We start from the raw sequence: 27,967 nt of genomic DNA, 5'->3' as shown, positions 1-27,967 counted from the left end.
TCCCATCATGAGGGCCTTGCCCTCATTAAATCATCTTACTCTAATAATCTCCAAAGACCCCACCCTCTCAATCAGAGTTAGGAGTTAGGGCTTCAACAATATAAATTTTGTGGGGGACACAAACATTTAGTCCATAATACATCCCATTCCCTAGACTTTCTCATATTTATATCCTCTGTCTCTGAGGGAAAGACCTACTTCAGAACTGTTCAGTGATTTTCATCTTCATTTAAACAGCTCACATCTTATTCTGTGGTTTGATCTTTTTTTGTTGTTCTTTTAAAAAAATTTTTTTTAATTTTATTTTATTATGTTATGTTAATCACCATACATTACATCATTAGTTTTTGATGTAGTGTTCCATGATTCATTGTTTGCGTGTAACACCCAGTGCTCCATTCAATACGTGCCTTCTTTGATACCCATCACCAGGCTAACCCATGTCCCCCCCCAGCCCCCCTAGAACCCTCGGTTTGTTTCTTGCCTTAGAATTCATCACTCTCCTAGTAGCCCCATCCCTACAGGCCTTGTGACTCCTTTCCTATTACATTTTGGATCTCTTGCTTAACTTACTCTGGAAATTCCCTAAACCAATTGATGTGGTGACCTCGAATTCCTGTGTTTCCATGTTCCCACTTTCAGTGACTCTCAGAGACCCATTCCACTGACCATGTGAATATTACCTCTACTGACCTTACAACTCCAGCCACTTCTAATCCTGTGACCTACACCAAGGTCCAGTGTCTTCCACTCTTGATGATCATATGATTTTTATCCCTACTGATTCCTTCCTCCCTATTCCACAGTTCCTGAAATCTCCTCCCTCTGTGACCCCAACCTGCTGACACTGTAATCTTTTTAATCCTGACTTCACCTTGATAGCAGCTTTACTCTCTCCACTACTATCACAGAAAACCTCATTCCTACACAGTCATCTTTTTTCTATCCCAATTTATTTCTTGCTAGTTTATTTGGGATCTCTTGAGCACAGTCTCTGAATTTCATTGAATAATCACACTTCAATGCCTGAGGAATTTGTCAAAGGTCTTTTTTATTTATACACAACAATTTTGGCTTGAATATCCAAGTTAATATATGATATATAATAGTTAAAGGCTATTTTGGATTCATTAAACAAATACAAAAAGCATTCAGCAAATTTTAACTGAACATTGCAATTTTCAAGGATGCAGTGATGTGAGAGACAGGTATTATGCAGGGGTTCTGTTTCCATCACCATTTCAACTTCATCATATTAGGAGGTCCTTGTAACTCTTACTGAGGCTATTTTCCAGAGAACAAAAGGAAAACTGTACTGTCAAGAATACCTGTTTCCTTTATAATCTTTCTGTTCTAGGATTTCTTCTGGAGATGTGAGTCATTTTACCTGAAATTGAGTGTTCTTGAAACCCTTTGAAGGAACAAAGACAACAGAATCATCACTCCTGTCCTAACTCTGAAGATTTCAAGTCTTTGACTGTGGTTCCCTGTGCTGTTTATTTTCACTGGTTATGGAAGCATAGATAGTGTGTCTGTAAATGGAAGCCAATGGATACCCTCATGTCTGACGTAAATTTTCTTCTTTGTATCAGGATTCCGTTAGATCATCGGCCATTGTTTTAGAAGGTGTAGGTTTGTGGAATGGCTATTTATTTCCCCTCTCAGGTCCTTGGTTGGCTTCACAGAGCTCTTCATTTTTATTTTTATTCTGAACATGACTCTATGGCTTAAACAGTGTGAAAAGTTACAAGGGTGCCTGACCTGGAGGTAAGTATTTCCTTACATTTGAATGTATTTAAAATTTTCTTGTTAAAATATTAGAACCTAAAAACTATATACTTTTTGATATTTTATTATTGAAGGAATAGTTTTTTTTTTTTTTAATTATCAGTGGCTGAATTAGATTTGACCTTGTCCACAGCCTTGATTAAAATGGCTCTTTTTACCTGGTCATAAATCATGTTCTAAAGCCAGTCTTAGACTTTAGCACCAAGCTTTGAATACCTAAGGTCTTGTAAACTGTTGGTTTTTTTTTAACATGTATTGGCAAGATGCCAGGAAAGAAGAGGGTGATGATTAAATGAGAAAAAACAATTATTTGATTTCTATTTTCCATATTTGCTTGATAACATCTCTTGAGTTGATGTAGACTTTATCCTGGTGAAGTCTGTTTTATTTTTCTCCAGAACAGAATATGCCTAAATATTTTTATGCTCAGGGATCATGAACTGTCCACGAATGTTTTTCCATTTGAGGATTAGTAACTTTTTCTGACAATTTTTTGTGAGGATTTCAGAGGATTAAAAAAAAAGTAATTGGCAGCTTCCAATTAAGAACTGTATATTGGTTGAAATATCCATATATTTATTCTATAGCAATTTGTAGCAGTCTGCAATGATTTTGATTTCCTTCTATGAAAATGACCTTATTTTTAAAATTTTTTAAAGATTTTATTTATTTATTTATTTGACAGAGGGAGATAGCGAGAGAGGGAACACAAGCAGGGGGAGTGAGAGAGGGAGAAGCAGGCTTCCCACTGAGCAGGGAGCCCAGTGCGGGGCTTGATCCCAGGACCCTGGGATCATGACCTGAGCTGAAGGTAGACGCTTAACGACTGAGCCACCCAGGCGCCCCATGAAAATGACTTTCTCTGAGATTTTATATAACATTATATATTTTAAAACCTAAACATTCTGAGTTATAGCTTAAAATATGCAGTAGATATTTTAAATGGATTTTATTTGATTTTATCATATGTTTACATATTTTAGTAATTTATTTTTAAACCAGAAGAAATTGAGACAAAGAATGAAGTCTTTTCACAGGAAATCTTCAACTCTTGAAATGTTAGTTGATTCATTTTTAGATTTTTCATTTGAAAAAAGGAAATAATTAGTATTCTTATTGTGAGGAGGAGGTATTTTAGTTTGTTCAAGTCCCCAAATAGGGACTCGTGTTCAGATACTGGGGCTCTTTTGGGGTCATTGAGTTTTACTGTTTTTTCAAGTCATCAAGCACATCCTGCTTTTTTATTTGGGCCCATGCATCAGGGATTTTACCTTTATTTATAAATTTTCTCTGATATTTTTCTTCTAGCTTTGATCTGAAGTGAGAGACAAACCATTTCCAGTATGGCTGGGTGGATGAGTCTGGGGTGATGCTCCATGTGGCATACTCCCCTCCTGCCTGTCGATAGTTCTTAAATGGGATTCACCAGTCATCTCTCAAAACCAGTAAACAATCACTTGCTACCAAATTAGTACAGCAATGGATGACAAAGTTGTCTGCTTTATAAAAATGACCTCCACCAACAGCAAAAGGAGGGTGGAAGGGAACCCTGTGGTCTCCTTCATGTGTAGGGATTGTGTTTGTACAAATTGCTCCACAGCAGGGACATTTTTTCCAGCAGCTGCAGAGATACTCAAAGAGCATTTCCTCAATTTCTGGAACCATTTCTTGTACAGACATATTCAAACAGTTCTGTTCTACTCTCTTCATTGTAGGATCCAAAGCTTCACTCATAGCTCCTTTGAGAAATTCAATATCTTTTATCTCTTGGTGTTCAATGCTTATCAGGTCTTTTTGTGGGAAGATCAGATTACTCCCCAGGTGATCACAGAACAAATCCAACCACTCAGACACAGTGCTGCTTTTATCTTTAGCTATTACTGTGGACTCATAAATAGCTGAGAGGATGGCATTCTCGATCTCATCTAAACTTATTTTTAAAAAAGTCTTTATTTTTTCACTTTCTTTGTCTGAACAATATGTTTTAATATGGTTTTTAATGTAATCCCTAAAAAACGATTCTGATTTATGAAGGTAATCCCAGTAATTATCAAAATTTTCTTCTTCTGCCAGAGAGATAAGAATGTGTTTCTCCAGGTTAGCCCTGTTTTCACTGAAAGCAGAGCAGGTAGTTCGGATGTCCCCAGCAATTTTAGGGGCTACTTTTCTCCATATGGTGGTGGAGATAGCAGGAGTGAGTTTGTGCCACAGAAAATCAACAAATGTTTTGATTGAGGTTGCTCCTTGACAAGAGATCTTAAAACTCATGAAGAAATCCTCTTTCTTGCTTGCCAGGTAGTTTACAGGATCATTTGCTTTCTTGAATGCCCTGTGCATCTCTCTAAAATTCTCTGATGCTTTTTGGAATAAATACAAAGATAAGTCAAATTGATATTTATTTGTAAATGTGTATCTTCCCTCAGTGTGTGCAGATTTCACTTCCTTATCTGTTATTCTCAGGATTTCATGGAAATAACTTGGATTGTAATCACGCTGTTGCTTCTGAATGTTCTTAACAGTTTCAGTAATTCTTGAAACAATGTGGTCAGTAGTCTTATCTATGGACTTTTTATCATAGTTCTTTAATTGCTTTGAAAATAAGCCAGATCTCATCATTTTGACATGTTTGTCATACTTGATTTGAAACTTTTCTCCAGATTTTTTCTCCAGCATGTCCACAATGTTTCTCTCCTTTTTGAAATACTCCAAAAGGATGTTTTCAGTATCCACATCTATGTCAGGCTCTGTTACTGGTGGGAGAGTTGAGGAAACCTCACAGACCCATGTTTCCCAAACTTGATTGAACCTCTCATGTAGCTCTTCCTCACTCAATTCTGTGCCTTTTACAGTTAAAGCCAACATTCGGCTTTGTTCTAATAATTCCTTTTCATAACCTGACTTTTCTTTGTCAAGTTTTTCTTGACTTTTCTTAAAACTAATAAGTTCATTGGCTTTTTTCTGGCTGTCTAAAATAAGTGCCTCTTTAAGGAGTATTAGCTTATTTTCAAAATTTGCTTTCCACTGAACCAGTATTTCACTATCTGGATCTTCATTAAAATATTTTTCAAGTTCTTGCTTGATGGCTTCATATTTTTCTGTGACTAGAGCCTCAAGTGTGCTTGTTTTGAATGTCTGGATTTTTCCATTCTCAATCTGGTTGATCAGCTGGTTCTGCAAGCCCAGCACATGACTCCTCAGCTCCCAGGTCCAGTAGTTATACATGGTTTCCAATTTGCTCATGGCCATGACCTCTCGGGTGTTCCTGAAACTGAAAATAAAATTCTCACTCACCAGGGCTCTCCACAAATCTTGAACTCAGAATTTTACATCTGATATCTTCATGATGCCTCCCCTAGATTCCTGTTTGGCTGTCAGAAGAATTCTACTTTCCAATTCCTGGACATTGTGGCTGTAGCAAGGATTCGGAGGGGCCATTGGAGGATTGCCATCCCAAAGGTGAGCAAAGTAGTAGACGTGAGTATTGATATTAAACTTAATGACATCACTGAAGTGGGTTACACCTGATCACTGTTCTTGTCCAGCCGCTGTTGCTGCCATTTCATCCAGTCGCTGCTCTAGCCGTCTTAGTCCTTCCACAGCTTGGTCTTTAGCTGTAACTTCCCCCACATTCTGATGGACAAAAAGGCAACTTGGGGAGATTTTTACTTCTTTCGTCCTTAGAAAGGCTTGGACAACTATTTGTAGAATATCTTGCATTTCTGATGGATTTTCCCCAAAAATATTGATCAGAGTCAAGTTTCCAAGTCCGATAGCAAAGGTTGCCAACTCATTGTCATGATCCTGGGATTTGCTGCTGAGTTCTGGGGCCCGAATTCCTTCTGTGTCCACAACAAGCATAAAGTCAAATCCAAGTTCCTCTGTGAATGTCTCCTCCACCTTCAGGAGCTGCATGTAGGCCCCCCGGGTACACCTCCCAGCACTGACAGTGAACTGTAGCCCAAAAAGGGCATTCAGCAGGGTGGACTTCCCTGAGCTCTGCAGGCCAAGGATAGAGAGAACAAACAGCCGTTTGTCTCCAAGTTTCTCAGAGACCTTGTCAAAAATAGCTGCTACCCATTTTAGAGGCACATATGAAGCATCCCCATCCATCAGCTCAATGGGAACACCAGATATCATTAGATCTGCAGCAATCTGGGGAAGGGAGAGAAAAACAATATCTTTTGTGGAAGAAATTTCTTCCAGAGCTTCGTAGATCTGGCCTACTTCTCTGAGAAGTTGCTCAATTCCCAAGGTGCAGTCACTAATCTCTGTAGAAATAGCTTCTATCTCATTTTGCCAATGTTTCAGGGAGGTGTTCTTTGGTGCCTTTTGCTTTTCTTTTTGTACCGATGACCACAAAGACTTTTTCTTTTCATTCAGTTTTTCCAAGTGTCCTGCAGTCAGGTTGTCCAAGAACACACTCAGCCATTGTAAGAAGTAGAGTTTGGTATGAGTTTCTGAATGTTTTTGGCTAATTATAAGGACAGATTGCATTAACTCATTGAGAGGAAAAGCTCTGGTCAATTGTTCCCTCCGTATTAATTGTTTATCTACCTCAATCTCACTCTTGTGTTGTTCAATGCTCCAATTTCCCTTTTCTCTCAGATGATAGAGTTCTTTGTCCTTTTTACACCAAAGATGCCAGAGCTGTCCCTGAAGGGGTAGTAATTTTTCCTTCATCTGAGATATCTGCATGTCTCCTAATAGGGTCATGAGAATCTCTGCCTTTTCTTTGGCTTATTTGCAGTTTCCCTGGTCCTCATCAATAAGGAATCCTTGCTTTCGAGCAATCTGGGCACAGTCCTCTAAGCTCAAAGCAGTGTCAGAGAACTCTAGCAAATCTCTGATTGTAGTTTTGAGCTCCTCTGTTAATTCTGCCTCATTTCTGTTCCTGATCCCAATTCTCACCTTTTGTCCAGAATTATTGGCCCTGATTTTTTCTTTGTCATCCAACAAACAGATCAAAGGTTTTGATAGCTGACACAGGCCACGGACAATTTTTTGGTTTTCTTTATTGTCATCAGAAGTTGCCATGAGCACCACAATGAGAGAAGAGATCTCCTGCAGGAAGGTGAGTTGCTTCTTATGTTCCTTGGCATCTCCATGAAGATTGGTGAAGGTCAAACAGTTGTCAAATCTGTTCTTATCTTCCCCCCCAGGACAGAACCAGCAGATTTCCACTACACCCACCATCAAGAGATAGTCTTTGCTGCTCCCTCTGCAGTGTCAATGAAAAAAGATATCATGTTAATGTTTACTGAGAAGACACTTCATAATCTGAGATTTGGAAGCAGAGAAGCCATTTCCAACCCTAATAAAGGACACAATGGGGGTAGAGACACGACACATCTGCTGATTGTTACAATTGTTCTTCTCCTCTTTTGGTGATTTCCTTGCTTGCTGCCAGCTTCTCCTAATTTGACTGAGAGACCACAGAGAGAATTCAGTTTCAGAATTGCAGGGATTAGGTGTAAGAAGAGGGAGGGCAAACTGACAAATGGAAAGTTTGGACAGAATATATTGTCTTGCAAAATCATCTGTACAGTGAAGAATTGCCATCTGAATATCCATAGGGTGAATATGGGGCCTGGAATTAGTGGCTGAAGGATTAGTGGGACTATCACTGTCTTCAGAAAAGTCTTCATATGGATCGAAAGCCTCATTTTTCTGATTTGAGGCACTTGGAGAGACTTGATTCTCTGTGTTTCCATCGTCTTTGAAGACCAGGTATCTCAGCCCATAATCTAGCATTAGTAACTTCTGTAGGAAGTAGAAGGGAAGCTCCCGCTCAGAGCTGGGCTGGGTGTTATACACAGAAGTCTTGTAGATCAGATGGAAGTTAGCTCTGCTCATCCTTTTTGGGTAGTACTGTTCTAGGCCTAGACGCTGGAGTAATTCTAAGAAGGCTGCATTTTCTGTGGCCTCCCATTTGTTGCTTTCATTATCATGTGGTTCCTGAGGCGGTTCCTTTTCATGGAAGATACCTTGCAAATGTTTTTTCACCTCATCCATTTGCAATGAAGAGATGGTGGCTTCATAATTCCCATCAATGAGCAATCTCAAGTCTTTCTCTAGGTTTTCCCAATCATAATCTGCTCCAGGTTTGGTGAGGACATGTACAACTTCTTCAGACAATGATTGTCTCATGCGCTCTTATAAATGTCAAGCGTTGTGTTTTCTCCTTTGGAGAAAGAGCTGTAACAGTGGCTGTCAGACATGTGAGCACCAGGAATGCTTGAGCCCTGTAGCTGCAAATATTTTTGAGCTCCTGGTATTTATCATGGGCAGTTTGCATTTCACTCAGTAGGAATTCTAACTCATCACACCCTAGGAGATACTGAAAAGTATTGTTTACCATGTGATAACCTGCACCAGCTGCAGTGGAAAGTAGCAAGCACTGTATGTCTGGCTGCTCTATTTTTTGGAGGTAATTCAAGAAGCAGCCAAGAGACTGGCTGACCTTATAAGTTGCCTTTCTTTGGGCTTCCTCCACTATTTCTGGGGACTCAGATTTGGTGTTCACTTCCATGAAGTCATTTTTGGTTTCTTTTAAGATTTTAATTAATTCAGAAAATTGGGAGATGTTGATATGCTTCTGCTCTCTGACCAGAAGATCCATTGCATGATAGAATGAGCCTGAGGAAAGTTTGTCACACTATAGATGTGAGGATCCAAAAGGCTGCGCAACTGAGATTTAATAAATTTTGTTTTATATATGGGAGACCTTTTGCAAAAGTTGACAGTGTTTACCAGAAAATTCTGTAGATCCCTATCTGTGAGGCATATGTTAATCCAAGTGTCATAAGTTTTTATTTTTTGACTCAACATTTGCATGAAATTTATCAGTTTTTTAAGCTGCTCTTCAGGATCAGATACCTCCCAGGATTTCACTTCTTCTAGGAAAACCCTAGCCTCCTTCACAACACTCAATAATTCCTCTCCCTTCTGGATCTGGGAAATCAAGCCAATGAGAGCAGTATAGCTGTCTTTCAGGCAGATAGCTACCTGAAGAGGATCCTTAAAATCACTTCTGTGGCTGGAGAGGAGGATGTCCCAAATGGGCACCAGCTGAATTCCCTGGTCAGTGACACACCAGGTTTGATTACTGGCCACTAGGCCAGCTTTCCACTGGAAAAGGCCATTTGCTTCTGGTGGGCCACCTGTCTGGGCCACCAATAATTGGATTTTGGTTTGGAGATTTTGGAAGCTTGTGCTCTCAGAGTCTGTTTTTGAATAAGAGTCTGTCCCATCCACACCTGCAGCAACTCGCATTCCAAGGCCACTGTAGCTGCCCTTTATATAAATATCCAGGGCTTCTGCTGACTGCTTTTTCACTTCTGCCAGTTGCTCACTTTGGAAACCCTCTGAAATGGCTTTCCACCAGTAGATTCCTCCCAGGTGCAGAGGGCCCTGATTAGCATGAGAGCCAAACCTGTGGAAGAAGGCTTCAGTCCCGGCCTTTAGCAAGGGGAGTCTGTCTAGGCCCGCAGACTGACCCAGAAGATCTTCAGTGCATTTCAATTCCTGCAGAGCAGCCTTGGATAACTGGAGCTGATCAATGGGAAAGTGGCAGGAAGCCAGTGGGATGTAGCTGAACTTGGTTGAGCAAAAATAAGAGTGCTCAGAATGTGATTGTCGGGTTTTCTTAGATTCTGAATATTTGCTGTGATCTACACTAGCTTCCAGGCTAAATCTCCAACCTTCACCCTTGGCTGAGGCAGCTGCACTGAAGCCCAGCTTCTCCATAATCTGGGTGAACATGGATTCTGCTTGAAAAGATGTAAATTCTTTTGTTTCCATCCTTGTGCCCTGCTCAGGGCCAAAGAGTGAGAACTCCTTTGGGACACTGAGTAGCTCCTCTCTCTTCTCTATCAGATCCCTTTGATTGCTGGTTTTGTAAAGCCCATGCAGGGCCAACCCTCCAGATGCCCATCTCACCAGATCTCTATCTGGGAGGTTTTGCCTGTGAGATGGTGTCTCCTCCATGAAGTTGAGTTGTTTCTGAATGTTTTCCATGACTTCTTTTAGGGACTTTTGGGGAGGTAGCCAGTACTTTTCGGGGATCTCCATTGCCTGCCTAAGCTCTGCCTCTTTTTTCCTCACTGCTTCTTCCTGTTGCTGCCTCCTTTCTGACAGCAAGTCTTTTAGCTCCTGCTGTGCCTGCTCTGCCTGCTTCTGCATTTTCTTTCTCATTTCCAACACAGACTCCTGTAACTCTGAAAGACTATCTGAGTGTGACAGGTTAAGAAGCATCTCCAGGGCTCTTTTTTCCCAGGAATGTCGTGCTTGGGATTTCAGCTTTTGGAGGTCTTTTTCTTCTAGGTGTTATAAGGCCTGGGCACAGGTCACACCCAGATGTTCCTGCAACTTGGGTAACCAGTACTCAAGTGCCAGTCCTACTTTTGTCAGCATCTCTTGGATATCATGCCTTCTTTTGCCTCTGAGCAGGGGCTCATCGGGGTGGACTTTGCTGTGGCCATGACTGTGGGAAGAAAAATTACTCAGTTAGCCTGTGTCATGACCTTAGGAAGTATCAGCCATATGGCCAAAAGGATGAGTATACTAAAGATTCAAATCTTCAAGCCTTTCTCATTTCCTCCTTTCATTGTTCCAAAAAATATATTTTGTTAACATTGCTTCTTAATATATTTTTTTGAAAGACATCTTTGTGGGTGTTCTCAACATAGATTGTTTTTTAGTTACCAGGGTGAGCTGCAATTTAATAGTCTGGCTTTTGGTATTTTGAATTGATTGCATGCATTCACCTGAGGGTTGGAGTTCAGAAATATGCATGAGTTTGATAGCCTAATGTTTGTTTTAAAAACAAGAGCAACCATAAAAAGAATGAAATCTTGCCATTTGCAAGGATGTGGATGGAGCTAGAGAGTATTATGCTAAGCAAAATAAGTCAGAGAAAGATAAATACCATATATGATTTTACTGATATGTGGAATTTAAGAAACAAAGTAGATGAACATGGGGTGGAGGGAAAGAGAGGCAAACCAGAAAACAGATTCTTAACTCTATAGAAAAAACTGAGGATTACTGGAGGGGAGGTAGGTGGGGGATGGCTTAAATGGGTGATGGAGATTAAGGAGGGTGCTTGTGATAAGCACTGGGCTTTGTATGGAAGTGATGAATCACTAAATTCTATACCTGAAATTAATTTTACACTGTATGTTAACTAATTGGAATTTAAATAAAAATTGGAAACAAAAAATATTTGATAGCAAACAAAAAACAAAAAACAAGAGTGGCACCACCAATTATATTTCCTGTTAGTTTCTGTCAAGTCTATTTTGAGTGGTTTCTTTCCATCTTTCTGTCACTTCTTCTTAAGCTGTTTCATGATATTTATTTACTCTTCTATCCTTTAAAATGAGCTTGTAGGGATGCCTGGGTAGCTCAGTCTGTTGAGCATCTGCCTTCAGTCCAGGTCATGATCACAGGGTTCCTGGGATTGAGCCCCATGTTGGGCTCCCTGTTCAGTGAGGAGTCTGCTTCTCCTCCCTCTGCCTCTACCCACTGGCTCATTCTCTCTCCCTCTCTCTCTCTCTCTCTGTCAAATAAATAAATAAAATCTTTAAAAATAAAATAAGATAATAAAATAAAATAATAATAAAATAAAACTGTGAGCAGCTGTGGGCTCGGGTGTGCACCTGAAGCTCCTGGATCATGTCTGGGTGCTGATCTTAAGCCCTTTCTGGGCTGCTACCACTCTGTGAGTTTTTTTTGGGTCACGGGCACAGGTTCCAGATTTTTTCAGGCTGCCCAAGAGAACAGTTATCGACCACGTGGTTCGTGGTTTATGGCGATCCGAGCTGAGAGTCCCTTCCTGGGCTTGCTGACCATAACCTGCTTCCTGGCTCCACTGCTCGGGCACTCTACTGGTTCAGGAACCCCATTTTGCCCTGTTCCTCGTATTCCAAGACCACAATGCCCTACCTAGAATTCTGCCTTTTCATTTCCAGAGCCCCTTTCAGAGAGGGATGTTTCTCACTAGTGCAGATTCCTAAGGATTCTGATTTTGTGCTGAGGTGTTATATCACTTTCCAGGAGCCAGCTTATGGAGGCTCCCTCCCCCTTCTGTTTATCTTCTGATATCTCCCCCTTCTGTTTATCTTCTGATATCTCCCCACAGATTCATGACTCCAAACGTCCTACCTTGCAAAAAGCAGTCGCTTTTCTGCTGGTAGAAATCCAGATATATATTCTTACATCTCAGGCTGATTTCGTGGGTGTTCAAAATGGTTTGATAGATATCTAGCTAAATTCAGGGCAACAGTTGAAACAGGATCCCCTACTGACCATCTTGCCTCCCCAGGGTTTATCAATCTTATTAATTCTTTTAAAAAACCAGCTCCTAGTTTCATTGATCTGTTCTGTTGTTTTTTTTTTTTAATTTCTATATCATCAATTTCTGCTCTAATCTTTATTATTTCTCTTCTCCTGCTGGATTTAGGCTTTATTTGCTGTTCTTCCAGCTCCTTTAGTTGTAAGGTTATGTTGTGTATTTGAGACTTTTCTTCTTTCACGAGGAAGGCCTGTATTTGCTATATACTTCTCTTTTAGGACCACATTTACTGCATCCCAAAGGTTTTGAACTGTCATGTTTTCATTTTTGTTTGCTTCCATGTATTTTTTAAATTCTTCTTTAATTTCCTGGGTGACCCATTCATTCTTGAGTAGGATGCTCTTTAACCTCCATGTATTTGTAGTCCTTCCAAATTTTTTCTTGTGGTTGACTTAAAGTTTCATAGTGTTGTGGTCTGAAAATATGCATGGTATGATCTTAGTCTTTTGGTACCAGTTGAGACCTGATTTGTGACCCAATATGTGGTCTATTTTGGAGAATGTCCCATGTGCACTCGAAAAGAATGTATATTCTCCTTCTTTAGGATGAAATACTCTGAATATTTCTGTTAAGTCCATCTGGTCCAGTGTGTCCTTCAAAGCCCTTGCTTCCTTGTTGATCTTCTGCCAGGTTTCTATGGACAGGTCTGCCAGCCTTATGTGTCTACCCTTGTAGGTTAAGGATCTCTTGTCCTGAGCTGCTTTCAGGATTTTCTCTTTTTCTTTGTAATTTGCAAGCTTTGCTGTAATATGTCAAGGTGTTGATCTCTTTTTGTTGATTTTGAGGGGTGTTCTCTGTGCCTCTTGAATTTGAATACCTGTTTCCTTTCCCAGATTAGGGAAGTTATCAGCTATAATTTGTTCAAATAAACCATCTGCCCCTTTTTCCTGCTTTTCATATTCTGGGACTCCTATGATATGGCTATTATTTTGCTTTATGGAATCACTGAGTTCCCTAAGTCTACCTTCATGATCTAATAGTTTTTTTCTTCTTTTCAGCTTCCTTGTTTTCCATCATTTTATGTTCTATATCACTGCTTAGCTCTTCTGCTTTGCTCATCCTTCTTTTTATGGCCTCCACTTGGGACTCCATCTTGGCAATAGCATTTTTAATTTCAGCCTAACTAGATTTTAGTTCTTTTATCTCTACAGTAAGGGATTCTCTAGTGTCGTCTATGCTTTTTACAAGCCCAGCTAATATTTTTATAATCTTATTTATTTATTTTTTTATTTAAATTTTTTAAAAAGATTTTATTTATTTATTTAACAGAGAGAGACACAGTGAGAGGGAACACAAGCAGGGGGAGTGAGACAGGGAGAAGCAGGCTTCCTGCTGAGCAGGGAGCCCAATCCGGGGCCCCATCCCAGGACCCCGGGATCATGACCCGAGCCGAAGGCAGATGCTTAACAACTGAGCCACCCAGTCGCCCCTTACAATCTTTTTTAGAAAATTATTTATTTATTTGAGAGAGAGACAGAGAGTGTGCAAGGGGGGGTTGGGTAGGGTGAGAGGGAGAAGCAGACTCTCTGTTGGGCAGGGAGCCCAAGATGGGGCTTGATCCCAGGACCCCGGGATCAGGACCTGAGCCAAAGGCAGACACTTAATGACTGAGCCACCCAGGGCCCTGAAAAAGCATTCTTATCAGTAACCTAACTTCCAGAAGGAAACTCCCAGAGGTCTTAATGTTAATGATTTGCTAGAGGGAAAAATAACTTTAACTTGACAATGGCAAGGCCTCAGAAATCTTGTTAGGTCCTCTTTAGCATATGAAAGTCCTTTTGGACACCTCCCTTTCTCCGTACCTCCCCCAACTCCCAAGTATATCATCAATCACACCTCATAGCCCTGGTGCAGCAGCTCTTTCTGTGAAAAACCATTTTCACTTTAGGTGTTTTGGTTGTTTTTCTTAAAAAAACAAAACAAAACAGTGGAATATAACAAAAGCAGTTCTGAGAGGCAAGTTTACAGCAATTAATGCATATATAGTTTTTATTTTAATTTTTTTAGAGAGAAAGAGAGCATGAGGAGTGGAAGGGGCAGAGGGGGAGAGAGAGAGAATCTTAAGCAGGCCCCATGCTCAGCATGGAGCCCAAAGTGGGACTCGATCTCATGAGCCTGAGATCATGACCTGAGCTGAAATCAAGAGTCAGACACTTAACCGACTGAGCCACCCAGGCACCCCAATAAATGCATATATTAAGAAATTATAAAGATCTCAAACACCTAACATTATACCTCAAGGAAATAGAAACAGGAACAAATTAAGCCCAAAGTTAGCAAAAGGAAGGAAATAATAAAAATCAGTGGAAATAAATGAGATAGAGACCAGAAAACAATAGAAAAGATCAATGAAACTAAAAACTGGTTCTTCAAAAAGCTAAAATTGACAAATCTTCAACTAGGCTAAGAAAAAAAGACTCAAATAAAATTAGAAATTAAAGAGGAGACATTACAACTATACTATAGTGTGTGTATATATATATATATATATGATACTATGGAAATACAGAGAAGTATTAGACACTACTATGAAAAATTACATAATCTAGAAGAAATGGTTGCATTTCTAGAAACACACAACTTACCAAAACGGAATCAGGAAGAAATAGCAAATTTGAAAAGACCAATAACCAGTCAAGAGAGTGAGACAGTAAAAAAGAAACAAACAAAAATACTCCCACCACACAAAAACTCCAGGACCAGATGGTTTCACTAATTCTACCAAACATTTCAAGAATTAACACCAATTCTCCTGAAATGCTTTCAAAATATTGAGGAAGAGGGAACACTTCTAAACTCATTCTATAAAACCAGCATTACCGGCTGCTGGCTTTGGGCACTTGGAGAGCTCCCCGACGCCCACCTTTTTACCACCCGCGCGGTGGGGGCTACCCGGCTTTGCCTTTCTTGACAAGGTCCGCGCTGTCGGGCTCCGGCCCCAGGTAGTGCCCATGCTCCCCGATCCGTTCCTCACTTCCCGCCTGGGTCCACCCGCCTCAGCTGGAGGGAAGGGGAAAGAAGTGGCGGCTGCATCTCCCGCCCTGCGGGCCTGCCTGGCCTTGCCCTGGGCCAAAGGGCAGAGGAGGGGGCCGGAAGCCGAGAGAGCGGGAGGCTCCGCGAGTCCTGGGGATTTTGGGGGATGGGGAGGGTGGGAAAGTTACCGTGGGGCGCCCGCATGGCTGGCAGCCCTTTAAACCTTGGAGATTTGTTACGTGCCCCCCAGATCCTGTGGCATCTCTCAAGCTGGTAGTAAAGAAAGTTATGAATCAGAAGACATTTTATTTAAAAAGCAAAACAAAAATGGGCTAAGGAAGTCTGGAATTGATTTAGGAAAAAAATGTGTGAAGGGATAGATGGCACCTCAAGACAGAGAAAGCTGTCTGGGCACCAAAGCCTTTAATCAAGCTCATTATTTTATTTTTAAATATTAAATTGTAATTTTCTGTCACTGTTAAATGTTAGTAGCCATTCAGTTTCTCTGATACGTGTATTTAGAAGTTATTTGTAACAGAGAAACAACTGTAAACGCTATTTTTCGTATATGTAGATGAAGTTCACTGGTCACTTTCTAAGTCGCTGCCATCGTTTAAACTACTCTTTTTTTCAGGGTATCTTCCTTTGACATAGAATTCAACTTGAAGCGGTTTTTTGTCCCCCTTTATGTGAGTAATCTCCATGTATGACTTGCAAAGGAAGTTTGTGTGTTGTCTAGGCATGAGAATGGCTTTTGGGAGGAGCTCTGATATATTCAAGAATAATCATTTAAAACTGCAGGTGTCTCAATGCCTCACATGCTTAGAACTCTCAAAACATTTCGCATTCTCCTCGAATAAAGACCAAAATACTGCTGCCCCTCTTCTCCATTTCATTTTGGGCCACTTTTCTCCTGGCTCTCTAGGCTCAAGCCACATTGGTTTTATTTTTGTTCTCAGAAAGCCTCTTTACTATCTCATGGTCTTTAGGTGTTTCCTCCACCTGTAATGCGCCATTCTCTCCTTTACCCAAATCCAACACATTCCTCAAATATCACTGTAGGAAATCCAACCTGTCTCTGTGAAGCCCTCCTAGTACTTGGGTTCTTTAGTTTAGCTAATTGACTTAATGACTTAATGATATAATGATATATGTGTTGTAGGGTTGTACTTGGTTAAGTCTTTGCTTGGAAGGGAAGGGGAGAAACTTTATCTTTTGAATTATAAATTTATCTGCGATTGTTCTCTTTTCCTTCACTGAAGGTGAGAACGACATAGCAAAGTTGGTCACTGAGAGTAAGTTGGTTACTCTATTTGTTTTATAGATTTATAGGTTCTTTTGAAAGCTTTTTTTTTAAGCTTTTTTTTAAATTTGTCAGAGTGAGAGAGAGAGCAAAAAGCAGGGGCAGTGGTGGGCAGAGGCTCACCTGAGCCCAAGACAGACTCTTAACTCACTTTTCAGGCATCCCTGAAAGCTTGCTTGCTTGTTTATTTATCTACCTATCTATTTATTTATTTTTATTTGAGAGAGAGAGAATGAGAGAGAGCACAAGAGGGGGGGAGGCTCAGAGGGAGAAGCAGACTCCCCGCTGAGCAGGGAGCCCACTGAGGAACTGGATCCTGGGACTTCAGGATCATGACCTGAGCCGAAGGCAGTTGCTTAACCAACTGAGCCACCCAGGTGCCCCTGAAAACTTTTTTAATAGGTACACTGCAGGTAGGCTAAAGTTGACATTCTTCCCAGCAAGGTTCATTTGTTCTCAAGTCAATTTTGTGTTGCTTTCTTTTTTTTAAAGATTTTATTTAGGGATGCCTGGGTGGCTCAGTCAGTTAAATGCATCTGCCTTTGGCTCGAGTCATGATCCCGGGGTCCTGGGATGGAGTTCTACGTCAGGCTCCTTGCTCAGCGGGGAGCCTGCTTCTCCCTCTGCCTGCTGCTCCCCCTGCTTGTGCGCTCTCGCTCTGTTGCTCTGTCTCTCTGACAACTAAATAAAATCTTAAAAAAAAAATAAAGATTTTATTTATTTGAAAGAGCAAGAGAAGCAGAGAGGGAGAAGCAGGCTTCCCGCTGAGCAGGGAGCCCGATGCTGGGCTCGATCCCAGGACCCCAGGATCATGACCAGAGCTGAAGGCAGATGCTTACTGGACCAAGCCACCCAGGTGCCCTTTGTGTTGCTTTCTTAAGGCAAATTAGATACTATCGCACCGAACGTTACAAAACCAATGCACAGATTGGAATCTTAAATAATTTTCCAGTCTGTATGTTGTATTTTAAAATAGCTCTCTGGTCAGCTTTATGTCACCTTGAGTGTAAATGTTTCCATTGCCACTTACTGGCTGTGTGACTTTGAACAGGCTTTATAGTGTTTCCGAAATCTTTTGCATCTTTTAAAATGCAAATGTTAGATGAGATATGTGGTGCACCTGCCCTGCTGCCCAGCACTATAAATGTTATGGCTTAGTAAACATTAGTTCCTGCTTCCTTTATTGCTGGACCTTTTGAGAGACTAGTCTTATGATCACTGTTTTTACTTCCTCAACTCATTTTGCAACCCAATCCAGTATATTTCTTTGTCCTTCCTGAAACAAATTGTACAAGTAAAGTAAATTGTAACTATTAATGTCCCCAAATTGTGAAATATTCTAGGTCTCACCCTCCTTTATTTTCTTCTTCTTCGTTTTTTTTTTGTCTTTCTTGAATTTTCCATGATATTGATCAGATAACTTCTTGAATCTTTTAACTGGATTTCTAATATTGCTTGCTCCCAGTTCTCCTCTAATCTCTCCTAGGCCTTGCTTTTTCACTGTTCTTTAAGTGTCTTGTAATATTGGGAAAATTACTTTACCTGTAATATAGGATAATAGTATCTACTGCATAGATTGTTGTGAGGATTGAATGAGCCATAGTAAGTACTAGGGAAATGTTAGCTTTATTACTTCCTAAGTTATTTCTTGATATATGGTCTCTCCCCGGGAGATTTCCTTCCTGTGCCTTGGCCGTAGCTGCTGCCACTGATGAATCCAATTCTTCATCTCTAGTCCAGACTTGTACGTTCACCTGTCTGCTTTTTCATCATCACTTGGCTGACCCACAGGCACATCATACTGATCTTATCTACACCTTTTTCCACCTGTAGTTACTTAGCTTAATGGCACACCCATAACCTTAGTCAGCTGGGTTAGAAAACTCTGGATCTATATTTCCAGATGCCTTCTGGATATAGCCACCGGGATATCCTAGATGCCTCAGCTAATGCTTGTAAATTTGTCTCCCTTATCTCTAATTTGTGAAATCATTTGTTCATTTAATAATCACATGCCGTTTGAGCCTTATTTCAGGCCCTTATCTTTTTTGTGTGTGTGCTAATTGTCCTTGCCAATCTCTCATCCTCCACATTGTTGCCTCAATTATCTTACTAAAAGACAAATATCAAGTCACGCTCTTGTTTATTTTTTCTATATTTTTTAAAAGACTTTTTTTTTTTAAGTAATCTCAGCACTCAGTGTGGAGCTTGAACTCACAACCCGAGATCAAGAGTCGCATGCTGCACCAACTGAGCCTGCCAGGCACCCCCAGCCTCTTGTTTAATAAAAACCTCTGTAGCTCCTTGTTTGTGTGTTAAATTGCAAACTCCTTTTAATCAGTCCCTGAGGGTCCTTGATCTTTTGTTCATGCCCTTCCATGTACCCTGTTCTCCAACATTCTCTTCCTTTAAGATTTAACCTAGATTTTACTTTTTTTTTTTTAAGATTTTATTTATTTGACAGAGAGAGAGAGCGAGATTAGGAACACAAGCAGGGGGAGTGGAAGAGGGAGAGGCAGGCTCCCCGCCAAGCAGGGAGCCCAATATGGGGCTCGAGTCCAGGACCCTGGGATCATGACCTGAGCTGAAGGCATACGCTTAACGGCTGAGCCACCCAAGCACCCCTAGATTTTACTTTCTTCAGGAAACCTTTCTTAATTGCCCCTAAGTTCTGTGGGCACCAGGCCTGTATTTCTTTAATACCCTGTACATCTCACTTACTGTTCTGTAATACTGCTAGGTCTTATAATTATGTTTTTATGTCTTTTGCCCACTAGATTTTCACTCTTTGAGGGCACAGGCTGTTATGTAGTCATTTTTGCATCCCAGGGCTTGGTACTATAGTAGACCTCAATAAAATATTTGAAATAGTGAATCCATCACCAATGTCTGAACTTAGGTTTTTCATAGAGTGCTCTCCTTCCTATCCTGTTTTGATATCTAGAAACTTCTGTTTCTTCTTTGAACTCTGGCTCTAATATCACCTCCTCCATGAGGACTTGTTTGACTTCCCTAAATGGTTTGTTATACCTTCTTTGGATACAGGGTGTGTATATCCATACGTGTATACATATCCATACGTGTGTACACGCACGTGCGTGTGCATGTGAACGGTGTGATGGGGTAGACCTCTGTATTATTGCAATACATTTATCTAATATAGTAGAAAGAGATGCTTAATCTACATGAATTTTCAGATACTTGGCATATACCTTTTAAGTGTCAGAACTTAAAAAATTTTTTCAATGCAAATTAAAAAGTTTTTTCCTGCCTTATAAGTTTAAACTAGCATAACCTTTTTAAGGTGCCAGGGTCATTAGAGCATGAACTTTTAAGGTCTAATTTGATACAGTGATGTTTTATGGGCCTTCTAGGAAACATAACCCTTTTGGTCCTTCACTAAAAGACCTGCTCTTGCTCTCTCTTTTTAATGTTGATTCCTACTTTTAAAGTTTTCTTTCTTTGGATGCCAGGGTGGCTTGGTTGTTTAAGCAGCTGCCTTTGGCTTAGGTCTTGATCCCAGAGTCCTAGGTTTAAGTCCCTCATTGGGCTCCCTGCTCGGTGGGGAGCCTGCCTCTCCTTCTGCCCCTCTCCCTGCTTGTGTGTGCTCACTCACTTGCTCTCTCTCTCTGACAAATAAAGAAATAAAATCTTATAAATAAATAAATAAATAAATAATAAATAATAAATAAATAAATAAATAAATAAATAAAACCAGCATTACCTTGACATCAAAACCAGAAAAGGATACCACAAGAAAACTATAGACCAATATCTGTGTGTGTATATGTATATATCTGATATAGATGCAAAAATCCTCAACAAAATATTAGCAAACCAAACTTAAGAACTCATTAAAAGGACTATACACCATGACCAAGTAGGACTTATTCCTGGCATGTGAGGTGGTTCAATATATGTATAGCAATGAATGTAATTAATCACATCAATAAAATGAGAGGTAAAAATCGCATTATTATCTCAATAAATGCAGAAAAGCATTTGACAAAATACAATAACCTTTCATTGTAAAAATCCATAACAGATTGGGTGTAAAAGAAACATACCTCAACATAATAAAGGCCATATTACAGTAAATTCATTGCTAACATTATAATCAATGGAGAAAAATTGGAAGGGTTTCCTCAGATCAGGAGCAAGACAAGGTTGCCTACTCTCATACTCCTATTCAATATAGTACTGGAAATCCTAGCTAGGGCAGTTGGGCAAGACAAAGAAATAAAAAGCATCCAAATCAGGAAGGAAGAAGTGAAATAGTTGCTGTTTGCTGATAATATGATCTTGTATGTAGAAATCCCAATTAGTCAATCAAAAAGCTATTAGAATTAATGAATGATTTTAGTAAAGTGTCAGGTTGCAAAATCAGTTTACAGAAGTCAGTGGTATTCCTTTACACTAATGATTAAGCATTAGAAAAAGAAATAGTGTCAGGGGAGCTAAGATGGAGGCATAGTAGGAGCACCCTTAGCTTGCCTTGTCCCTCAAACACAACTAAGTAGCTATCAAATCATTCTGAATACCCAAGAAATCAACCTGAGGACTGACAGAAAAAACTGCACAACTAGAGGGAGAGAAAAGGCAATATTGAAGAAGGTAGGAAGTGTGGAGGTGTGGTTTGGGGGAGAAATGGATTGCATGTGCTGCGGAAGGGAGGGAGCCCTGACTTCAGAGGGAGGTGAGAGAGAGTGGACCACATGGGGATATGCACAAGGAGAACACTTCCCCAAATCTATTGGTTGGGAAAATGAGTAGGGCTTATTTTTGTGAGTTTTTGCAACCAGCGAGGCTCAAAGACTGGAGTTTTAGAGGTTGGTATGCTTGGCTGGTATAGAGACTTGAGGGCACTGCCCTACTCCTGGAGAAAAGTCAGGCAAGCAACCCCAGGGCAGATGTCCTGATCTGAGGATCACCTATGGTGCATGGGGAGAGACTGTTGGCTCTTCTTTGAGTGCATCTGTGAGAGGTGGCATTTGCAGAGATGCCTCTCTGGGGGTACCATTTCCCTTCCCTGCCCTTCAGCATAGGTGCAGAGATACCTGCTGATGCTGTTAACCTGGAAGACTGGCTTTTTAGCCTGCTTTGCTCCAAATCCTACACCCCTGCACTCACATGCAACTGCCCTTCTAGGTCAAACCTGCATCTGTCCCAGTGCACTGAGACCCTTCCTCAGAAGACCAGTGCAGGCCCCTGCCACAGCACATTCTTAAAGTCTGGAGTTTTAAAAGTCAGCAGCCTTGGCTGGGATAGAGCCCAAAGTACGCTGTGCTGCTCCCAGCAGTCAGGAACATGGAGACAGAGTGAAAACATCCATATACTGTCTACAAAAGACTCATTTTAGACCTAAAGACACCTACAGATTGAAAGTGAGGGGGTAGAGAAACATTTATCATGCAAATGGACATCAAAAGAAAGCTGGAGTGGCAATACTTATGTCAGCCAAAGACTGTAACAAGAGATGAAGAAGGGCACTATATCATAATAAAGGGGACTATCCAACAAGAAGATCTAACATTTGTAAATATTTATGCCTCCAACATTGATGCACCCAAATATATAAAACAGTAACAAACATAAATGAACTCATTGATAATAATACAATAATAGTAGGGGACCTTAACACCCTACTTACAACAATGGACAGATCATTTTCAATAAGGAAACAATGGCTTTGAATTGCACACTGGACCAGATGGACTTCACAGATATATTCAGAACACTTCATCCTAAACCAGCAGAATACACATTCTTTTGAACTGCACATGGGAAATTCTCCAGAATAGATCACATACTTGGTCATAAATCAGGCCTCAAAAACTACAAAAAGATTGAGATCATACCATGCATATTTTCTGACCACAAAGCTATGAAACTTGAAGTCAAACACACTAAAAAATTTATTTATTTATTTATTTATTTTTTAAAGATTTTGTTTATTTATTTGAGAGAGAGAATGAGAGATAGAGAGCACGAGAGGGAAGAGGGTCAGAGGGAGAAGCAGACTCCCTGCTGAGCAGGGAGCCCGATGTGGGACTCGATCCCGGGACTCCAGGATCATGACCTGAGCCGATGGCAGTCGCTTAACCAACTGAGCCACCCAGGCACCCCACACTAAAAAGTTTAGAAAGACCACAAAAACATGGACGCTTAACAACCTGCTATTAGAATATGAATGGGTCAACCACGAAATCAAAGAAGAATGTAAAAAATCCATGGAAACAAATGAAAATAAAAACACGATGGTCTAAAATCTTTGGGATGTAGCAAAAGTGGTCCTAAGAGGGAAATATATAGCAATATACGCCTACCTCAAGAAACAACAAAAATTTCAAATATACAATCTAATCTTACATGCAAAGGAGCTAGAAAAAGAACAACAAATGAAGCTGAAAGCCAACAGAAGAAGGGAAATAATAAAGATTAGAGCAGAAATAAATAATATAGAAACTAAAAAAGTAGAATAGATCAGTGAAACTAGGAGCTGGTTCTTTGAAAAAATTAATAAAATTGATAATATATGTTGGCTAATTGAACATAAAAAATAGTGGGAAAAAACATAGTAAAAAAATTGATAAACCTCTAGCCAGACTTATCAAAAAGAAAAGAGAAAGGACCCAAATAAATAAAATCACAAATGAAAGAGGAGAAATAACAACACACAGAAATACAAACAGTTATAAGAGAATATTATGAAAAATTACAGGCCAACAAATTGGGCAATCTCGAAGAAATGGATAAATTCCCAGACACATATAAACTACAAAAACTGAAACAGGAAGAAATAGAAAACTTGAACAGACTGTTAAATGGCAAATAATTTGAATCAGTAATCAAAAATCTCCAAAAAGGAGGAGGAGCAAGATGGCAGAGGAGTACGAGACCTGGATTTTGTCTGGTCCCAGGAATTCACCTAGATAGGGATCAAACCATTCTGACCACCTACAAACTGAACAGGAGATCAAAGAAAAGAATAGCAACAACTCTCTGAACAGAAAAGCGACCACTTTCTGGAAGGTAGGACACGTGCAGAGAAGTGAATCTGAGGCAATATTCGGGAAGATAGATGGCGGGGGAGGGGGCCTTCATCCGCCACTTCTGGCAAGTGATAGAGCAGCGGAGCACAAAATTGGAACTTTTAGAAGTTGGCTTCACACATCCAAATGGCCAACAGGCACAAGAAAAAGTGCTCAACATCGCTCGGCATCAGGGAAATCCAAATCAAAACCTCAATGAGATACCACCTCACACCCGTCAGAATGGCTAAAATTATACAAGTCAGGGAACGACAGATGTTGGCGGAGATGTGGAGAAAGGGGAACCCTCCTACACTGTTGGTGGGAATGCCAGCTGGTGCAACCACTCTGGAAAACAGTATGGAGGTTCCTCAAACAGTTGAAATTAGAGCTACCATTCGATCCAGCAATTGCACTACTGGGTATTTACCACAAAGATACAAATGTAGGGACCCGAAGGGGTACGTGCACCCCAATGTTTATAGCAGCAATGTCCACAATAGCCAAACTGTGGAAAGAGCCAAGATGTCCATCGACAGATGAATGGATAAAGAAGATGTGGTATATATATATACACAATGGAATATTATGCAGCCATCAAAAGGAATGAGATCTTGCCATTTACAACGACGTGGATGGAACTGGAGGGTGTTATGCTTAGTGAAATAAGTCAATCAGAGAAAGACATGTATCATATGACCTCACTGATATGAGGAATTCTTAATCTCAGGAAACAAACTGAGGGTTACTGGAGTGGTTGGGGGTGGGAGGGATGGGGTGGCTGGGTGATAGACATTGGGGAGGGTATGTGCTACGGTGAGCGCTGTGAATTGTGCAAGACTGTTGAATCACAGATCTGTACTTCTGAAACAAATAATGCAACATAGTGTAAGAAAAAAGAAAAAGAAGAAGATAAGAGGAGAGGAAGAATGAAGGGGAGTAAGTCAGAGGGGGAGAGGAACCATGAGAGATGATGGACTCTGAAAAACAAACTGAGGGTTCTAGAGGGGAGGAGGGTAGGGGGATGGGTTAGCCTGGTGATGGGTATTAAAGAGGGCACATTCTGCATGGAGCACTGGGTGTTATGAACAAACAATGAATCATGGAACACTACATCAAAAACTAATGATTAATATATGGTGATTAACATAACAATAAAAAAAAAGAAGTTGGCTTCACTAAGGGACGTCGCTCCAGTGGCTAAGCAGGGGGTAGAACCCTCTCTGGGATAGTGTGGTCTCAGAACCCTCGGAGTCACAGAAAGACTGGGGGGTGCCTGCGTGCGGCAGAGCTCCCAGGTATCGGAGTGGGGAAGCCGGCTGCAGAGATGGAGCCGAGGCGCGGGCTCTCAGCTCAGGGTTGCCATAAACCGTGATCTGTGGCACAGTCAGGCCACTCCTCCTCCAGCAGGGACCCAACAAGCAGCAGATCCGAGGAGACTCCCCTTCCTCCCCGGGAAGGAGCGGCGCGGGAGCGCACCGCAAGGATCTGCTGGGTTTGGAGACTCCACACAGGGTCAGGTGCCAGAGATAGAAACACACGGTCACAGGCCAGGTGAGCATGGAGTGTGGCCAGAGACCAGGGAGACAGGAGTGACTGACTGCTTTTCTCTGGGGGTTCACTGAGGAGTGGGGCCCCGAGTTCTTGGCTTTTCTGGGGCAGAGATTGGGAGGCTGCTATTTTCACTCTTGTCCTCCAAATCAAACGGAAAGTTTGCAGGGAACAAAAGCTTCCGAGCGCAAACCTGAGCAGATTACTTAGCCTGGACCTGGCAAGGGTGGGGCAATTCCGCCTCTGGCAAAGACATTTGGGAACCATAGCAACAGGCCCCTCCCCCAGAAGATCAGCAAGAACCGCCAGCCCAGACCAAGTTTACCGATCAATGAGAACAGCAGAACTCCAGCGCTAGGGGAATACTGCACATAGAATTCATGGCCTTTTTCCCATGATTCTTTAGTCTTTCAAAGTTAATTTTTTTAACTGTCTTTTTTATTTTTGAACTTTTCTTTTTCTCTTTTTCTTTTTTTTTTAAAGATTTTATTTATTTATTCATGAGAGACACAGAGAGAGAGGCAGAGGGAGAAGCAGGCTCCCATGGAGCAGGGAGCCTGACATGGGACTTGGTCCCAGGACCCCGGGATCATGACCCGAGCCGAAGGCAGACGCTCAACCATCTGAGCCACCCAGGCACCCTCTTTTTCCCTTTTTCAACCAACATCTTATCCAACCCTTTTAAAAAAAAATCTTTTTAATTTTTCATTTTTAGAGTCATATTCTATCCCTTCATAGTAGTCACCCTTATTTTTGGCATATATATATATATAAGTTGTTCTCTCTTTAAAATTTTGGGATACAGTTTCTTCTAACAGATCAAAATATACCCTAAATCTCTAGTATATGGCTTTGTTCTAGTCTCCTGCCTGATCACTTTTTCTGCCCCCCGTTTCTTTTTTTTAAATCCTCTTCTTTCTTTTTTCAACCAACTTCTTATCAATTACTTTTATAAAATCTTTTATAATTTTCATCTTTACAGTCATATTCCATCCCTTCATCGTATTAACCCTTATTTTTGTAAATATTTAAGTTTTTCTTCAAAAATTTGGGAGGCACTTTCTTCTAATAGACCAAAATACTCCCAAAATCTAGTATGTGGCACTGATCTATGCACCAGCCTGATCATATTGGATCATACTCTGTTTTCTTTGTTTTGTTTTTCTTTGTTTGTTTTTATCTTTTTCTTTTTTTTTTATTTCTTTTTTCTTTCTTTCCCTTTCATTTCCCCTGGTTTCAGGTCTCTCCTGATTTGTTCAGTGTATATTTTCTGGGGATGTTGTTACCCTGTTAGCATTTTGTTCTCTCATTCATCTATTCTCCTCTGGACAAAATGACCAGATGGAAAAAATTACCTCAGCAAAAAGAACAAGAGGCAGTACCGACTGCCAGGGACCTACTCAATATGGCCATTAGTAAGATGTTGGAACTAGAGTTCAGAATGATGATTTTAAAGATACTAGCTGGGCTTGAAAAAAACATGGAAGTTATTAGAGAAACCCTTTCTGGAGAAATAAAAGAACTAAAATCTAATGGAAATCAAAAAGGCTATTAATAAGGTGCAATAAAAAATGGAGGCTCTAACTGCTAGGATAAATGAGGCAGAAGAGAGAATTAGTGATATAGAAGACCAAATAATGGAAAATAAAAAGCTGAGAAAAAGATAGTAAACAACTACTGGATCATGAGGGCAGAATTTGAGAGATAAGTGATACCATAAGATGAAACAATATTAGAATAATTGGGATCTCAGAAGAAGAAGAAGAAAGAGAGAGAGGGGCAGAAGGTATATTGGAGCAAATTATAGCAGAGAATTTCCCTAATTTGGGGAAGGAAACAGGCATCAAAATCCAGGAAGCACAGACAACTCCTCTCAAAATCAATAAAAATAGGTTAGCACCCCAACATACAATAAAAACTTACGAGTCTCAGAGACAAAGAGAAAATCCTGAAAGCAGCTCGGGACAAGAGATCTGTAACCTACAATGGTAGAAACATTAGATTGGCAACAGACCTATCCACAGAGACTTGGCAGGCCAGAAAGGACTGGCATGATGTATTCAGAGCACTAAATGAGAAAAATATGCAGCCAAGAATACTATATCCAGCTAAGCTGTCATTGAAATTAGTAGGAGAGATAAAAAGCTTCCAAGACAAACAAAAGCTAAAGGAATTTGCAAACACGAAACCAGCCCTACAAGAAATATTGAAAGGGGTCCTCCAAGCAAAGAGAGACCCTAAAAGCAACATAGACCAGAAAGGAACACAGACAATATACAGTAATAGTCACTTTACAGGCAATACAAAGGCACTAAATTCATATCTTTCAATAGTTACCCTGAATGTAAATGGGCTAAATGCCCCCAATGAAAAGACATAGGCCATCAGATTGGATAAAAGAACAAGACCCATCAATATGCTGTCTGCAAGAGACTCATTTTAGACCCAAAAACACCCCCAGATTGAAAGTGAGGGGGTGGAAAACCATTTACCGTGCTAATGGACACCAAAAGAAAGCTAGGGTGGCAATCCTTATATCAGAAAAATTAGATTTTAAGCCAAAGACTGTAATAAGAAATGAGGAAAGTGCTCGCTTTGGCAGCACATATACTAAAAAAAGAGATGAGGAAGGACACTATATCCTACTTAAAGGGTCTATCCAACAAGAAGATCTAACAATTGTAAATATCTATGCCCCTAACATGGGAGCAGCCAATTATATAAGGCAATTAATAACACAAACAAAGAAACACATTGACAACAATACAATAATAGTGGGGGACTTTAACAACCCCCTCACTGAAATGAACAGATCATCTAAGCAAAAGATCAACAAGGAAATAAAAACTTTAAATGACACACTGGAACAAATGGACTTCACAGATATATTCAGAACATTCCATCCCAAAGCAACAGAATACATATTCTTGGCCAGTGCCCATGGAACAAAATAGATCACATCCTAGG

The 27,967-nt window shown here is 40.5% G+C and overlaps 1 protein-coding gene across 1 annotated transcript; it reads right to left on the bottom strand.

The window, feature by feature from the left end:
• Positions 1-2,991: 2,991 nt before the first annotated feature.
• LOC114219290 (interferon-induced very large GTPase 1-like) lies at positions 2,992-10,242 on the bottom strand. The gene is given in 3 exon segments (XM_028116785.2): positions 2,992-7,939; positions 7,941-8,391; positions 8,394-10,242. Coding segments are annotated over 3 exon segments (7,047 nt in total). The 5' UTR covers positions 10,042-10,242.
• Positions 10,243-27,967: the final 17,725 nt, after the last annotated feature.

This window comes from Eumetopias jubatus, unplaced genomic scaffold, assembly GCF_037043125.1.
Source record: "Eumetopias jubatus isolate StellerSeaLion01/CBP00866 unplaced genomic scaffold, mEumJub1_p1.0 scaffold_13, whole genome shotgun sequence".
In the NCBI taxonomy this organism is placed as follows: Eukaryota; Metazoa; Chordata; class Mammalia; order Carnivora; family Otariidae; genus Eumetopias; species Eumetopias jubatus.
Note: the sequence above shows the minus strand (reverse complement) of the source record. Positions and strands in the feature narration are given on the sequence as shown.